Source organism: Moschus berezovskii, chromosome 14 (genome assembly GCF_049115385.1).
Source record: "Moschus berezovskii isolate FMDL1 chromosome 14, NW_MosBer_1.0, whole genome shotgun sequence".
In the NCBI taxonomy this organism is placed as follows: Eukaryota; Metazoa; Chordata; class Mammalia; order Artiodactyla; family Moschidae; genus Moschus; species Moschus berezovskii.
Window position 1 is genome coordinate 66564335 of NC_142473.1, and position 19103 is coordinate 66583437.

General features: G+C 35.1%; 1 protein-coding gene across 24 annotated transcripts in view; it reads right to left on the reverse strand.

Annotated features, from left to right (window-relative positions):
- The window catches only part of IMMP1L (inner mitochondrial membrane peptidase subunit 1), a 76318-nt gene that overhangs the window by 43618 nt on the left and 13597 nt on the right, over positions 1-19103 (reverse strand). For 15 of the 24 annotated variants that reach the window (XM_088843218.1, XM_055423768.2, XM_088843211.1 and 12 more), the window contains one exon: positions 14293-14402. The exons of 6 other annotated variants lie outside the window; for them this stretch is intronic. In XM_088843218.1, the coding sequence (XP_088699344.1) occupies positions 14293-14295 (3 nt within the window). In that variant the 5' untranslated portion in view covers positions 14296-14402. Of the gene's footprint in view, positions 1-1254; positions 1515-14292; positions 14403-19103 lie in introns of all 24 variants that reach the window. 3 more of the 24 variants (XM_088843212.1, XM_088843209.1, XM_088843213.1) reach the window with 1 other exon arrangement.

A 19103-nucleotide genomic window follows, 5' to 3' on the forward strand; every position in this document is an offset into this window, starting at 1 on the left:
TTATTAAGCTTTCTCATTCATTCATTTTAAATGTGAAAACAAATGAAGAAACACATTTTGGGATACAAGAGTTTAGAACCAGTTAAAATTCATTAGAATAAGTTTGCTAGGTAGGTCTGACCAATCATCACTACGTAAATTTATTAAAATTTATTATTGATTTTTTAGCCAAAGACCTCATACAGAGAAAAGTAAAGTGTACTATATGTTAACAGAGGTTATAAGTATATCAATTTTATGTAAAATGGATGACTATATTTCAATTATTCTTATAATTTCAAAACATTTTAGTCACCTACATTTAGTTAAGACTTAAAGTTTGAAAACATTAAAATTAAGGTTTTATAATCCATTTTTTCAAATATAAAACTACTAAATCAAAAACTACAGTAAGATAAAAATCAAGTGCTGTGAATAAATATTTTAAAAGTAAGTACTCCAGGATCATAACACTGACAACACTAATTATCTTTTCTAGTCTTGGCAGTTATGTTGCATACTGTTTGGGTGACTGATGGGATAATTTCACTTCATTTTCTCTCAGTTTATTCTGGACCGTGTAAGAGAAGAATATTTAAATAATTAACACCTCTAAACAAAGTACTTGATAAAGTTTTTGGTTGAAATAAAATGCCTAAAAAAAAGTTAATTAACTAATACATGATTCTAAAGCAAGTAAATCCCCATCTGCTAAAGGAAAACACTTAAGAATTTCTAATTTTAAAAAATAGTCATTCAGTATTAACTAATTTAAGACCTTTACCTAAGATCATATGCTTTCAAAAGAGCCTCTTTTCTAGCAGCAAATTGAACCAGCATTTCCTTAATTATCAAAAGTATGTTGATATATTTTGATATCATTAAACATTTTATTCACTAAAAACATTTAATTCAGCAGGAATTGAAGCAGTCACAAAAAAAGGTAAAACATATGACAAATTACTCCCATTCCTTATACCTATGCACAGTTGGATTTATTAATAATGGCCTTCTATATAAAAGAACACCAACATATGTAAATTAATATTTACTCTCAAATATAAGTCTTTACCAACAGCAAATACATTATGTCACCAAAGTGGAAAAAGCATAAAAGACACTATGAATCAACTTTTCTATCTTAACATTTCAATAAATTTTAAGTCATATTTAGTTTATAGTCTATATATGTCTTACATAATTTATGAGTCATATAGATTATAATAAAGCAACATATTCTAAAAAAGAAAAAAGCATATTCTTTGCCTTGATCACCTGATTTTTTTGCTGTTGCTGTTTATAAAATTAATCACAGTTAGCAGGAAAGAAATCGCTTTGAGCTTCATGAATGACATCCAAGAGATGGGAAAGGATTAGTTCGCAGTTGCTGCCAGTTATAGCGCCAGGTGGCTTTTTCTGCAGTGAAGGTGTTACCGATAATCCCATTACACTGGTACTAAATCTTGCAGACATCAAAATTATCACCAAGGTTCCTTTTCATCCCATCCTTTCCAAATGACTGGAAGTCGCTTCACCTGAAAGAAGTCAAATCCACATGCAGCTGCTATTTTAGCAGGCAGCAAACTCCCTGAGAATGCCAGTTGTGATTCAATTTTGCTGTGCTGGTGGCCCCCTATTCCCTGTCCAATAATACATCTGTTAAAAAATCCTACAGCTACAAATCAAGTTTAATCCTACCAGGGACCTCATGTTGGTCTTGTCTTCCAAAAAGGCAGCAGGTTCTGTTGTCTATCTGCTGGCGTCCAGGGAATACCCTTCAAATCCCAGCCCTACTTAGAAGAATAAGCTAAGGATCACAAAACATGACCTCAAAAACCCTGATATGACTATATTCTGACCCAGAGGCATTCATTGTAGGTGAAGATTAGAACTTTGCATAATAAGATTACACAGCAAGTGAATGATATCAAGGGACTATCCATATGCAGCCGCCTGGTTTTCTATAGACAGCCTGTGCTCTGCAATATGCAGTGCAGACGAAAAAAAGCTTGGTCTTTCTAGCTGAAATAAAATAGATTCACATAAATTAGTTGGCCATTTCCAGATTCCTAAATCCCCTATTACATCTTTTATTGACAGCTCCTGTGAGGATAGCACAAATGTTATTCCTTTTTATTCTGTGCTTCTATAACAATCATGCTCTGTAATTGAAATGTACATAGATTATGGCTAGAAATTAACATCTTGTTTGCTGTAATCTTGGATTACAATTGACTGTGTACATAATAAAATTAGGAAATCAATGGATGGATTTATCATCTCCAAGAAACTAGAGGTATTGTTTAAAGAATAGTTTAACATTTTATGCCAACACTTTAAATGCATAAGTCACAAAGAGAAGTCAATAAAAATTTGAGTAAAAGAATATACAACAGGCACCAGCCAATATCTGTATGAAGGTTAGATTATGTAAAAATGAGCTTATTTCTTTAAAAATTTAGAAAATGTGAATTATTCAGAAGTTTCACACACAGGATTTTCTCCCTAAACCATACATGAACAAGAAGGTCCATGACACATAATAAGGTCTCTACTTTGTTATAAAGTAGCTATAGTAACAGCAGTATTTATACAAATCATCTTGATCATTTTACATTTTAAAATATTTGAACTAATACAAATCAACTGTAATTGAAACTTTTAGAATTCTTAACTGTATACCTTTAAAGTACTCAGTGAAATAACAGAGCATTTATTAATAAAATTCATGGAATCCTAGAGCTATTTAAAAAACTATTTTTATGTTCAGCTTTTTTCTTCCAAGAAATTTAATGCTATACTAACTTCAAGCAAACATACATGAAAAGAGAGATTCATATTTGTTCACACAAATACCTATCCAGAAAAATTCTAAGAATGTGAGAAGGAGTTCTCAACTTTGTTCAAAGGAAAAAAAAAAGTATCAAGATTTGTTATGGAATTCTTGTAAAATTAAGCTCCTCAGTATACTTGAAATATGACTTCTTTGATAAATTTGAATTGCCCACAAGTGTTGAGGAACATATCACATCCACTATGTTGGCCATTATTATTTCCTTATCATCACAATACCTGTAAGCATATCTACATAATATCTGATAAATACTCAGGTGGCATAATTCTGTTTTTGTCTATGAATCATGCACCAATATCATCAGCACCAGAGCAACAAAAAAAACTGTAAGTGATTTCAATTTTACAGCACATGAATACTCTTTGATTACCTTTATTAGAATAGTACAGAAAAACAAATGAAGAATGTAAAAAAAACACATTTCTGTTATGATTTTTATATATCACACTTAGAGCTACAGTATTCAACAAGGCAGCCACTAGCTACATAAGGCTATCAAGTACTTGAGACATGACTAGTCCAAATTGAGATGTAAGTATAAAATATACACTGGACTGTGAAGATAGTACAAAAAAAGAATAAAATATCTTACATTAATTTACATGTTGAAAAGATAATATTTTGAATTTAACAGGTTAAATAATATATATATGACTTGCATTATATTTCTATTGAACAGCGCTGCTTTAGCAGACCATTTCCAATAGTACATTCCTAAACTAACTGAAATTGTACTATTAATAAAAACACTAAAGCAGAGGATTATTTGGAAAAACAAACATTCCAGTATCAAATCTGATAGAAAAGCTTAGTAAAGAAAAACAAAATGCTGTCATTTTAGCTTCTATCTCATATTTCTAGCTTAAGGGTAGTAAGGGAAAACAAGGGGCCGGCCAAATTGAAAACCAACATGTCCCAAAAATGAATGATGTTTTATAGTTACAAAACTGCTTTAGTACAATAAACTTAGGTTTTTTAGAAAAACTACATCTTGGGCAATTTCCTAAAAGACTAGTAAGGTACGTGTGTTACCCCCCATTGAGTCCAATAGACAGAAACTTCAAGAGTCTGGATCTAGAATGGGCCATGATTTCTGCCTAAGGTGCTATATTTATTTATACTCAAAATTTAAAACTATACTTAAGAGTAATAACTATAATAGAGATATGAAGCATTTAGTGTATTCAGAGTTTCAGCAAAATTTAAAAGATCAATTTTATAAACCACTATAAAGCTGCTTTTACATTAGTCTTCTCATCATTTCACCAATGTAGGTAAATAAAAAAAAATCCATTAACAAAAAGGGTTTTACAGAAACAGGGTAAACTGTAAATAGCTGAAATATAAAACATATACCTAATTTAATTCAAGAAAGTTAATGGCTGATTTAGTATGACCACAGACAACTGATATGATACAATTAAAATACAAAGTCTAACTCTGTCACACATTGGAATATTATTTCAATATAAACACAGTATGTAAGGTATTAATTTAAAAGTTGCTTTTCCATAATTATTCCTTCATAATATATATCTAAAAGCACTAAGACTAAAGAGGAAATGTGAGTATCAATTAATAAGATGGGTAAAATCTAAAGAAATTCCTTATGACTTAGCCATGCCACTTTTCCTATCCTTTAATTATTTAAGTTCTTTTATGGATACAAGTATCACAAAGACACAGACACAAAAAAAACCCCAAAATAACAACAATAACAAACTTTCTAGTCATCAATACATGAGTGCAACGATATTCAGTCTACGTTAATCCCCAGACATCCAAATTCATGAATAAAAATTCATCAGTTTTAAATACACTGAGCCTATTAAGCAAGAACAAAAGCATATGCACAAAAGAGCTTTTAATATATTTCAAAGCCCACAAGAGCCATGGTCTCATTAAAATTATAAATTACACAAACATGGAATGAAGATTCAAACTGCAGTGCAGCTAAGCAGATTACAGAAAACCCCGCGTTCCATATGATAACACACCATGGCCCTCCCAGATGGGGGCTTGGAACAAAAAGGCCATCACCACAGCTAGGGAAAACCTCCTTGTGATCTCTGGTTTCTGTTCAGCAGATGACAGCCAAATAATATGTTGATTATTCTGTTTGTGCTGCTAAGCTTGTAAGATGGAATAAAAGCGATATGATCTATTGTGAACCCAATGCTAATGTGTTGCTCCACTCATAAATAATATGCTGAATTTATTTTGAAAATATCTTTTATCTGAATTTCAGTTTTTAAATGCATGAATTAAAATAAAAGCCAGGATAAAATTATATTTAATGTGTTGCTTTAAACTAAAAAATGTAGATGACAAGTGAAAAATATCTAAGTGCTTAGCTAAGAGTCAAGTATAATCACCTTTCTTTATTAATAATTTCAGCACTGTGATCAGAGACAAAATTTCAAGCAGGCAATTATATCTCATGAAATAAAAATGTAAAACTAAATAATACAATAATCATTAAGCTAATAATAAACATTACTGACCAGATAAAAACTAAAATACCAGGGTATATAGAAAACTTTGCTGCAATGTAAATAATAGCACATAGAACAAATATCTAAAACATTTTTGAATAATAAAAATATCACTGAAGGCCTTGCGAATGTTCATAACTTTTATACAAATGAATGCTCACAAAGAAACCTACTTAAGATCAAAATGAACAAGAGGCCTATAAAAATAATTTTCAAATATAACCGTATTTATATTCCTTTGGTGACAAAAGTTAATACCTATCTTTTCTCAATTAAATATCCTAAACTTTAACAAACTATACCCAAATGAGGTAAATAGAATTATGTCCGTAAACACGTCACAAAATTTCATGGATAAACATTTTTATGAAAGATAGAATTGCTAAAAATATTAAAAATCATAACATTTTCCAACCTCAGAAATTCCTCGCTGAATTTTCCAGTGAACTTTACTTAAAAACAATGAAGTACATTATAAGTACAGGTGAGGGGCTTCCTAGGTGGCTCAGTGGTAAACAATCAGTTCAAATGCAGGAGATATGGGATCAATTCCTGGGTCAGGAAGATCCCCTGAGGAAGATATGGCAGCACAGTCCAGTATTCTTGCATGGAAAATTCCAAGGACAGAGGATCTGGCCAGCTACAGTCCATAGGGTCGCAAAGAGTCTGATGCAACTAACCATGTACGCAAGGTAAACATATAGATTACACACTACTTTCTTAAGGGAGTATTCTATTCTGTAGGAGGTACATGATTCATTTATAAACGTGCACTTTGTTTTTCCATCTAGAGACACAGACTGAGTTTAAAAAGAGAAGCAAAACTGCCTAACATGAAAATTTAGTCTGAAATTACAGATGCAAGTGATAAAAATTACAACACCTTTTTTTTTTTTTTGAGAAAAACACAGAACATTCTTGGAGTAGACAATCACTTCTTAAGATGCAAAAAGCACTAAACATAAATGACAAACTATTAAAGTCATAAACTTGTTCATCAAAAGCACTATTAATAGATTGAAAAGGCAAATCTCAGGGTTGGGGAAATATTTGCAATACCTGTACAAAGAAGGACTCATATTCTGAATATATAAAGAACTCCCCAAAATCAAAGAAAAAATCAGGCAGCTCAAGAAAAAAGTGGGCAAAGAAGTGAACAGGTACTTCACAAGAGAATAATCGAACAGACAATATACATATGAACAAGTGTTCAGTTTCATTAATCATCAGGAAACTAGAAATTAAACGACATAACTTTTAGTACTTTATACCCATCAGAATTGAAGGATGAAAAAGATGGGGAAAATGAGGTGTGAGCAAAGACAGAGAGCAACTTAAACTCTGACGTGAACGTAAACTAGCACGACCATTTCAGAAAACTGGCGATTTTGATTAAAGTTGGAAACAAACATAGTTATGACGTCTGCTCAAAAGAAACATGCAAATACATCAATCAGGAGATATGTATTAGAAAGTATATATTTAACATTATATGGAAATCACCCAAATGTCCATTAACAGAATAGATAAAAAAATAGTTGTGATACAGTCACAAAGGAATGCAGTAATGAAACTGAACAGACTACAACTGCATGCAACAATGTAGATGAAAGTCAAGATACAATCTTTAGCAAAGGAAACTAAACATAAAAAACTATACTGTATAATTCTATACATAAAACACAAAAGCAAAGCCGTTATAGTCTATGATGTGAAAAGTCAAGGGAGCGGTTATCCTTGTGCATGGAGGGGTTAGAGGACAGAAGAGAGCAGGAAGGTGTCTTCTAGAGTGCTGACAAAGTTCCTTTTGGTTTCTCCGTGCTGGTTACATCACTGTATTTGGCTTCTGAAAAATTCACTGAGCCATCCACTTACAATATATGCACTTTTCCATATATACTCCTTTCTTTAAAAAGACCAATTTGCACATAGGGATACACAAAGGGAGTCAAAATCATTATCATAAGAAATTTAGGAACAAGGAATGGATACAGAGGGGCTTCCCCGATGGCTCAGTGAGATTCTTTATTGCTGCTAATGTAGGTGACAAGGGTTCTAAGTTGGGAAGATCCACTGGAGAAGGAAATGGCAACTCACTCCAGTATCCTTGTCTGGAAAATCCCATGGACAGAGGAGCCTGACAGGCTGTATAGTCCATGGGGTCACAAGAGTCAGACATAACTTAGCGACCAAACAATGATGTGTATATAATCTAAAGATGAAACGAAAGATTCATATACTACTTATCTGAAAGATCAAATCTGCAAACCATAAGGTAAGTTCCTGAACTCATAAATGGAGAAGCAACAGCCATTTACCCTATCATCTTCCCTCAATTCCCAAACTAAAATACCACATTTTCAGAGATAACTGGCCTCTGTGTCAGGAGTAGCTACAGGTGCTGCTGCTATTGTAACAGTGCTTCTAAAATTGTCTCAGGACTGAAAATTGCCCTCATGTGAGAAACCAAAGTATGACAGAAGATAAGGCAAGTATAAAGAATACGTAGGCCATTTTCCCCTGTGCGCTCAAATTTCATAAGCTTTTATTATGAAGCCTTATTACCTAATTTAATAGGAATCTTTTGAAAACATTCATTTTACTTTTCAGTGAAATTAAAATTCTTTAATATCAATATCCTACAAGTTAATCATGATAATTGACAATAAATTAAGCTATTACTGTTGTTGTTTATTCGTTATTATCTGACTCTGCAACCCTGTGAACTGCGGCACACCAGGCTTATTATTTCCCACTTAAATACTTTCCCTCACTTTTATACTGGAATTAACACATGACTTACAGCACTGTTTTACCCTTATTGAAAAGATACTTTAAGAAGTCAGCTAAAAGAGATCACCTAAAGATTATATAGCCTATATTTCATTTGCATAATAAATATTTATTCAGTGCTAACTATATCCCAGGCTTCCCTGGGGCGCAAGGGTAAAGAATCCACCTGCAATGCAAGAGAGGCATGCAGGAGATGGTAAGGGAGATCCCTGAAGAAGGAAATGGCAATGCACTCTACAATTCTTGCCTGGAAAATCCCATAGATAGTAGAGCCTGGTGGGCTACAGTCCACGGGGTTCCAAAAGAGTCAGACACAACTTAGCAACAAAACAACAACCAACTATATCCCAGACTCTGGGTGAAAAGGAATAAAACTGGCTAATTTTATGGAAAATACAACAGGTTTATCCCTTTCTCTCTTGTTTAACAAAATTATTTTTAACTAATAACATATTCACATATTCAGAAACAATCTAAAAGATATTTAGGAAAAGTCCCAACTAGTTTGTTTTCCTTACACATCAACATGTAAGATTTAGAATTCGTATACATGTCCAGAATTTCTTTATGCAAATATAAGCAATTATGAATATTGAGTTCATTCCTCACTTCCTTTATACAAAAAATAGTTTACTACACACTCTGAACATTGCTTCCCAGGTGGTACAGTGGTAAAGAATCTGCCTGCCAATGCAAGAGACATGGGTTCAATCCCTGGATCGGGAAGATCCTCTGAAGGAGGAAATGGCAACCCACTCCAGTATTCTTGCCTGGGAAATACCATGGACAAAGGAGCCCGGCAAGCTACATGACCCGTCCATGGGGTCACAAAGAGTGCTTCCACCACATATACATCTCAGATGTATCCCAGAAAAAGCTAGTCCTCAAAGATGTTCTCATTGGAAAAAACTGTATGAAGCTCTTTGCTTCTTTTCCCCCAAATGCACATGCAAAATTTGCTGACTTAATTTTCAAATTGAAAAAAAATCTCATTGATGTAGGAAATCATAATATTAACACCTAACATGCTTTCTTCCTGACATTTCCTTTCATTTAAAAACAAATAAACCCCCCCACTCCAAATTTTTCCTTTAAATTCACATTCAATAATTTATAACTGCGGAAGCAGTCAAACATACATTTCCCTTTTAAAAGAATGTTTTCCTGAAGCACTTCAAAGTTTTCAGGAAACCAAATCTTTGTTACTTCTATATTTTCATTTACAAAACTATCATTTCAAAGGTGGTTTAATTTTTATGACTGCCATTTTCAACAGGCAGTGTTACATAATACACTGTTTTCATTTCAAACCCTATCCTATCAAATATTTCATAATTAAAAACAGCCACTTGAGTTCACTGGACTTCCTATTTAAGGAATTCTTAAGAGAGGAGGGTTCAATTCCTGGATGGGGAAGATCCCCTGGAGTAGGAAATGGCAATCTGCTCCGGTATTCTTGCCTGACAAATTCCATGGATAGAGGAGCCTCAGGGGCTATAGTCTACAGTGTTGCAGAGAATCAGACACAAGTGAGCACACACACACACACAAAAGTAAATCCAGTTTCAATATTACTGCTTTGTATGAAAATATGTACATGATAATTCTTATTCCACAAATAAGAATATAACAGTAATGATACATGGAAATCTATGTTGCATTTCAATCATCCATAAATCAGTAGTAAGATAATCTCAGTCCCCTGGAACAAAGTGGCAAGACTAGTTGCTGATCCCAAAGTAAATTTTAAAAAGCACACATTCTATGCCCTTAATCAGCACATGGGGCAGAACTATACTTAAGATCTCACCTAAGCAATGTATATGTAAATGCTGATTTTTATATTAGAGTCAGTATAATGCACTGAGAGGAAAAAAAACAAGAATTATCTAACAAAGGTAAAACAAAACAAACAAACAAAAAAATGACATCATAAGTAGCACCCAGGACATAAAAGTTTATCACTCTAGGACAATTTAGGAGAACAGGCCTACACAGCATAATGATCTGTGCAAAAATCACATAAAGTCTATGAAACGATTGTTGTTCACAACAACTCTGAGCCATCAAAACAAAACCAAAACAAATTACATTATACTCAATTTGTCTTGTTTAAGGAAACAAAGGGTACATTTCACATTTCAAAAACATTTAAGAAAAGATATTCCTATGAAATAAATTTTGGCACATAAAGGGTAAGATTCAATTATTCACAAATTAACAGATGAGTAATAGTATACCCCTTGTTAACAAGAGCCCAGTGAAAGAGGAATTATGTAAGTAAAATTCTCAGTCAAAGTGATAATATACTAGAGCTGCCTTTCAGAAGATGAACTGTCATAAGGTACAATGACACGTCAGGAGCCTTTATACATAAAATTCCCTGTGCAAGGCCAGTTCTTGGTTAAGAGTCAAAAGAATATCTGATAATTTCTAAAAGCTAGTCATGCAAATTTTCCACTTCAATGACTGGACACACTCAAGAAAATATCCTGATTTAGCTTTTCACTTTGTTTTCTTTAAGTTGTGACTGCCAAGTAGACAGGCTGGTCTGGTTTCTAGCTGCAACCTACTAAATAACCTTGTATAATTCACTCAACCTCTCGAGTTCTCCACAGTTTCTTCATCAGAAAAGTGAAATTATATAAAACATGATATGATAGTAAATGGAATCGTGTTACTAAAGTAAACAAAGAGTTACTACATTTGGTCCTATATCTGTATCTGAATGTATACTATTTTTAAACTGTCACAAGTTACATGGCATTCTACCATATACTTATGGCCTACAGTAAAGAAATAATGATTGATTCAGAATCTTTTTCAATGTTTAATATGTGTTACTCTCAAGATAAAACAACTTCCTTATGTACTCATTTAAATTTACTTAAAATACCACTATAATCATCTATCTTTAACCTGAAAATGTATGAGCTCTTCCGCATGCACATAAAAATCAACATATGATATGTAAAAGAATGTTCATGGCAATGTTAATTGTAACAGTCAAACACCAGAAAGAACCCAAACATCCACCAACAACAGAATTGATAAATTCTGCCATATTCATTCCAAAGGAATAACTCATGATAACAAAAATGAACAAAATAAAACTACATGCTACTATGTACATGATCTTTAAAACACAATGCTAGGTAATGGAAGAAAGAATGCATATGATCCCAGACAATGGCACTCACCAGAGGTCCACCCGGGTCCCATACTACCCCACAAAGGCACCCCACAGTAGCAGCAGTGTTACACTATAGAAGTCTAGCACCAACCCAAAGAGAAGCGCAAAGGAGATCACAGTCTCCAAGTGTAACTCAAGATCCAATCTGAACTCTGAGACTGGCTTTTGGGTCTGGGGGTGCTCGCCAGCTCCACCACATCTTTCTGTGTCTGTGATCACAGTTACCACCCCTGCCAGCACTACCAGACACAGCACTGGAGACCCTGTGGTTAACACTGGTGACAAAGGAGGGTGGGACCTCTGTGGACTGTGAGGACTTCTTCCAATTGTTGGAAGAGGGTACACGCTTAATGATCCTGGAGTTCAAGCAAATTTAGAGTTCCAGGAGAAGCAGGTGCTGTCATATGGCCTAGGCCGGGGGAGAAGCCCAAGCACAGCAAGGACATTGCCCTCATTACCTGGTACATATACAAGCAAACTCTTGAGACCTCTTTGGCCTGAACATCTGCGCCACGTTCTACAGGATCTACTCCTGTGAGTTGTGACTTTCAAGTACTTGGTCCAAAGAAAGTACTCAGGGAGCTCATCCAGTTGAACCTCCATGATGCTGCTGCAAGGCCTGGGCCACATGTTGCTGGGAATTTCCTCCACCCTTTGCCATGCAGTGGAAGGGGCTAAGCAGTGACAGTGAAAGCAGCAGGGTCACCTCCATCCCTACTGAGAAGGGGCTCTGAGCTTCTGCCCCAGACCCGTTCCAAGAGATACCCTGTGAGGATTGCGACAACATCAGGTTTGGAGACCTGGAGGCAGTGCAGACTAGATAACTCACCTGATTTTCCTTACTATTGTTGGCAGCATTATGATAGGCTCTATTAGCGTAAGACTTTGCATGCCTCATTCAAATACATTCCTCAAGAATGCTGTCCTTTCTTGGCCAACTTATTGGCCTTTCACTTCTCCTGAAATACGAGAAGCTTGTCCCTAGACATCCTGATCCCATTCTGACTGCTGCTACTTCTAAATTCCCTACAACTCCTCCTTTCCCTAAGCTCTTCAGCACAGTGAAGCCAGCCCTCTCTGACTTTACCTTACAATCTGCTTCTTCATATGCTTCACCTTGAAAATAACAAAAACATTTCCAACAAAAATACAAAAATGTTTATCCAAAAAAAGAATACATATGATCCCAAAAAGATCAAAATGAAGCAAAAAGTGAACATACTGTTGAGGAATACACATAAAAGTGATAAAATTATATAGAGAATTATCTACTTATTAGGAAACTGTTTACCTTAAAGAAAAGGAATATTATACTAAGGGCTTCTGGGATGTCAGTAGTGATCTATGGTTACTGAATATCTGCTTTATATTTATTTTACTATACATTTATGTTTCTATATAGTGTTATATTTTATCATAAAAAGGTTTAAAATGATATACTTTCTGAAATAACATAGTCTAAAGGGAAGAAAGGGCGCCTCTTTTTTACTAACAATCTTGTATTTTCTTGGTCTACATTTCAGATTTTTATTGCAATATTTTAAGAATAAATAAGTTACTATCCCTAATTCTCCAGAATCCTAATTAAGAATAGATTTCACAGGCTTTCCAAATGGCCACAAAAAAAAAAGAAACCAGACCATTAAAGAGTGTAAGAATGGTTACCCTCCTAAATCTTTGTTTAGTTCTATGTTGTATCTATCACATTTTCTTCTTTTCAAGAAAATATATGCTTACTTAAAAAAAAAAAAATCTACGTTACATCCAGTTTATCCACTGGACAAATCTACGCTTATCCAATCTACATTGCATAAAATCTACATTACACTTTATGCAAACTACACTCCAAAAAGTATATAATAATTTAGCTCAAAAGTAGGAAGACAAATATTTTCAACTCTCACAAGTTTAAAAACAATTTTAAGAATATATATGTTTGCATTCACTGTGAGGGTTCATTATAGGACGGACACAGATATGACACTTCAGGTCCAATCCAATGTCACTCTGTGTGAGAATGGGTCACTGTGTATATTAGAAAACGTAATAGTTAGATTACAGGATGGATATACAAAACAAGATACACTTGAAGTTTACTGCATAAAATTTAATTAAGGGTGAAAGTGAAAGTTGCATACTCCTGTCTGACTCTTTGCAACCCCATAGACTATAGTCCATGGAATTCTCCAGGCCAGAATACTGGAATGGGGAGCCACTCCCTTCTACAGGTGGTCTTCCCAACCCAGGGATCAAACCCAAGTCTCCCACACTGCAGGGAGATTCTTTACCAGCTGAGCCACCAAAGAAGCCCAAGAATACTGGAGTGGGTAGCCTATCCCTTCTCCAGCAGATCTTCCCAACCCAGAAATCAAACCAGGGTCTCCAGCATTACAGATGGATTAAGGGCAACTCACTCAAAATAGATCCAACAGTGTCTAATTTAAATTATACTGAAGCTGTTTTAAATACTACCTTTGGAAAAACAAATATACACAGCATTTAAATGATTATATGATTACAAAAGAGATAATACTAATAATAAACAAATTGCAAAAACATGCATACAAATATAATCTAGGAAATCCTAAAAGTTCCATCAACTACAAGCATCCTTTAACATATGTTTGTTACAGCTTTCAGATGCCACTATCTAGGAAGCACACATAATAAAATCTAGAAACAAGACTGTAAGCACTTTCATTAGGCTCCAGATATCATTACAATGGCCACAGTATCACCCAAAATGAAAACAGAATTGCTTTGGTTATATACTACTGTGTTTTTTTGTGTGTGTAAATGCACTCAAGGATTTCCCACCAGACTGGGTCCAGCTAATCAGTTATTTGCCCATCTATTAAGTGCCAACTTTAAAAAGTTACACTATGTCCAGCAGGGAGCAGTATTACAACATCCATAAGACTTAATGCCAACATGAAACGGACAGACGAAAATGAAGGGGAAAAAAAGCCCCCACTTACCATAGGTCTTTACAATACACTGAATTTTTACAGTATTTACACGGCTTCCAGAGAAAAACATCTAAAGCATGTCTCAAAGCAAATATAGGTGATCCATAGTACCAGGATTCCTAAAACAGGAAATCAAAATTATATTAGGCAAAGGTTTCTTTCAGCCATATTTAGTTGAATTAGTACATAATAGAAACTTATGTCTCACAAGTCTGGAGGCTGAGAAGTGCAAGATGAAGCTGCTGACGAGGGATGGTAAGCTCTGGGGATATAAACCTGCTTCTGCCTCAACCCTCTAGAGAGAATTTACTATGGAGTGGAGCCAGCGTGACTGGAGATCTCTGTGCTCAGTATGTCATTTGAGTTCCTCCCATGTCAGGCAAGACTCCAGCCTCCAAGACTTCCAGTATTTCTAGATAGAAGATTCCAACAGTTGCTATTTAAGGGAGGAGCAGCCGAGAAACCATCTGAGGCAAGAGTAAAGGCATGAGAAGTTCATCAAGACTAGGAGACCTGAGACTACCTGAGATTAAGGGGGTGCAAGCCCTACTCACAGCCTAATTTTGCCAGACCCACTTTTGAATCATTGTTATAAAACCCCTCATCAAATCATCCTGGGTTGGGACACAAAGCTTTTCAAGGCAGAAGCCCAGTGTGGCCCCTTTGCTTGGCAAAGCAATAATACTATCCTTTTCTACTTCACCCAAAACTCTGTCTCGGAGATTTGATTTGGCACTGCTGTACAGAGAGGCCAAGCTTCTGGTAACCATTTTATAGTATAGTATTTAGCCCACACCATTATTTTCTCACATGTGACTTGAGACCACAGTCGGTGATTAGATTTCTTAAGTTTCTCAAGGATTAGATGGGTAGGAAGCAGAATGTGTGAAAAAATTAATTAAATGCTCCCTTTGGTGACTTCCCTGGTGGTCCAGTGGCTGAGACTCTACTTCCGATACAGGGGCCCAGGTTTGATCCCTGGTCAGGGAACCAGATGCCACATGCCAAAATTAAGCATTTGCATGCTGCAACTAAAGATCCCATGTGCTGCAAAGATCCCACGTGTTGCAACTAAGACTTGGCGCAACCAGATAAATAAATAAAAATAAACATATTTAAAAAAAAAGAATTAGTACATAATATGACTAAATGTCTCTCAGTTACTAAAGTGCCATCTTCCTTAGTGGATCAATGGGATTTGGAAGTCAGATATTCAATGACACTTTGGGTCAAGTGATTTTAAAAAGCAAAATATTATTTTATTTACCAGAGAATTTAAATAGATGAAGAAGGTCAGTGGATGACATAATATGTCAATCAACCCAGAGAAAACTGTGGTCAAGGACTTATAGGAGTTGTTAAACCAACTATATACAGTGTTGATATATCAAGCCCTTCTAAACAATTTGCAGGTTATAGAGAGGATATGATATTCATTTCTTCATGTCAGCATGAATGAATATCTAGGGTTAATTTTAAGAATAAAAAGGCAACAGAGAAGTAGCTTGTAATGCTGGTATGTTAAGATTAATGAGCCAGATATTTACTGAATACGAGGAATACACACGATACTGTAAAAAAATTCTATGACCAGTCACAATATGTCAAAGGCAAAACATATAATGTTTGATATTCTAGATGTCAAAACTGCCTCATATTCAAAGATAATAACTCCACGTCAGTTCTTCTGACTGAGGAAATAATGTATCACCACTTTCTTTTTATTTTTTTTAAGGCCACACCATGCAGCATGCAGGATCTTAGTTTCCAGACCAGAGACTAAACCTGTGCCCCTGCATTGACAGTGTGGAGTCTTAACCAGTGAACCACCAGGGAATCCTAATGTATCACCACTTTTACCTGAAACATTAGTTTGCCTTATGTGTGTTTACATACAAAATTTCGTTGTTCACACTAAAAACCAAATTTTGCCATTAGAAAAAGATAACATATGAATATTTACCTTGAAATAGATATATAATAAAGTAGTTTATGTAATACAAATAACATTTACTTGAAATGTAATAAATAATCCTGTTTTCTTTGGAGAAAATGACTTGATGGCTGGTAGAAACAAAGATATTAAGGAGATTCTGGTGAAGGTGCATAAAGAAGTAAATAGGATAGATTCTCTATCATCTTAGAGAATACACGTGTCAGGAACAGAATGATCCAGAAATAGGAACACTGAAGGGGCTTCTAGTGAAGTCTCAAAAATGGAATGAGACATTACTGAACAGGACAGGAAAGGGAGTCTTTGTTACAATGTAGCAAGACTGAAATGTATTCTGATATTGTGTGAAAAGGAGAACTTATCAGTGATGAACCTGGATGTTTGGTTGAGATTTCCAAGCAAAATACTGAAGGCATGTACGGCTTTCTCCTTGCTGCTTACGGTAAAATGTGAAAGAGAGGGTAATAAACTGAGGAAGGACAAAGAAGAAAAGGAGATAAACTGAGGAAGTTAACCAAAAACAAATCATTACCCGATGATTTAGAAAATGTTTAGCGTGTCTAGATTGCAAAAAAGGTTAACATCACAAACTATTAGGAAAATGCAAATCAAAACCACAAAGGAGATACAACTTCAGACTCATTAGAATGGCTATCACCCAATAAAGAGCCAAAGTTGTTAGGACATAAGAGAAATTGGAATGTCTGTGTATTGCCAGAAGGAATGCAAAATGGTTAAGTCACTGGGGAAAACACACTGGCAGTTCTTCACAAAGTTAAACATATAATTCAGCAATTCTACTCCTAGGTATATACCTAAACAAACTCAAACAGATACTCAAACTCCAACATTCATTACATTATCCATAATAGGCAAAAAGATGGAAACAGGACAAGTGCCTGCCAACAGCTGCATGGATAAACAAAATGTGCTATATACACACAATGAAATATTATACGGCCATAAAAAGGAGTGAAGTTCTGATACATGATATAAGATAGAAACACTGCTAAGTAAAAAACATTATGCAAATGTTAAGAACAAATATTACATGATTCCTTATGTGAGGTATATAAACAGGCAAACTCACAGAGACAGGAAATAATATAAAGCTATCAGAGAAGGCAGTGATGGAGTGGGAAGATACTGCTCAATGAGTAAAGTGTTTTCATTTGGGATAATGAAAAAGTTCTCAAAAAAGATAGTAACAATGTCTACACATCAAAATATAGCTAATGCCACTGAACTGCACACTTTAAAAAATGATTATAATAATAAATTTTGTATTATGTATATTTTGGGGCTTCCTTGGAAGGAAAGTTATGACCAACGTAGATAGTATATTAAAAAGCAGAGACATTACTTTGCCAACAAAGGTGTCTAGTCAAGGCTATGGTTTTTCCAGTGGTCATGTATGGATGTGAGAGTTGGACTGTGAAGAAAGCTGATCGCCGAAAAATTGATGCTTTTGAACTGTGGTGCTGGAGAAGACTCTTGAGAGTCCCTTGGACTGCAAGGAGATCCAACCAGTCCATTCTAAAGGAGATCAATCCTGGGTGTTCATTGGAAGGACTGATGCTAAAGCTGAAACTGCAATACTTTGGCTACCTCATGCGACGAGTTGACTCACTGGAAAAGACTGATGCTGGGAAGGATTGGGGGTGGGAGGAGAAGGGGATGACAGAGAATGAGATGGCTGGATGGCATCACCAACTCGATGGACATGAGTTTGGGTGAACTCCAGGAGTTGGTGATGGACAGGGAGACCTGGCGTGCTGTGATTCATGGGGTCGCAAAGAGTTGGACACGATTGAGCGACTGAACTGAAAACTACATGATATTCAAATTTTAATTTTTGTAACCAAAGCATTATTAAGACACAGCTGTACTCATTTTTTAATATAAAATTGCATTTTAATGGTAGTGTTAAAAAGAGATGAAAGAGGACACGTGGCCTGCAAAACCTAAAACACTTACTATTTGGTTTCCTAAAAAGCATGCTGACGCCTGGCCAACTACATACACAGGATGTTTAGGAAAGACGGAACTTTTCTTCCTGTAGCAAGGGCTGAATCAGTATTTGAGGAGGATAAAAATGGTTTAACCTGACAGAGAGGAAGTTAGGTGAATGAAAAGTATGGTGGTTGAAAATCTAGGATAGGAGCCTCCTTATCAGCCTATTAGAAAAAGGCCTGTCCTATCTCTTTGTTCTCTGCTTATCCACCTTGATCAAAACACATCAATAAGTCAGTCCTACCTATACCCAAAGCAACCTACAGATTTAGTGCAATCCCTATCAAAACACTCATGATATTTTTCACAAAACTGGGACAGAAAACTCTGTAATTTATATGCAACCACAAAAGACCCTAAACAGCCACAGCAACCTCAACAAAAAAGGAATAGATGAAGGCATCACACTCACTGACATCAGACTACACTACACAGCTACGGGAGTCGGAACAGTATGGTACTGGCACAAAAACAGAACCATATCTCAATGGAACATAACAGAGAGTCCAGAGATAAACCTGCATATCTATGATGAACTAATCTATAACAAAGGAGGTAAGAACAAACAATGAAGAAAAAAACAGCCTCTTATAGAGTGATGCTGGGAAAACAGGAACAGCTACATATAAAAGAATGAAATTAGGACATTTTCTCATACGATATACAGAAATAAAATCAAAATAAATTAAAGACCTAAATCTAACACCAGAAACCACAAAACTCCTAGAAGAAAACAGCAATACACTGTTTGAGATAAATCACAGCAATATTTTTTAGATCTGTCTCCTAAAGCAAATGGAACAATAGCAAAAACAGACAAATTGGATCTAATCAAACGTAATAGCTTTTATAG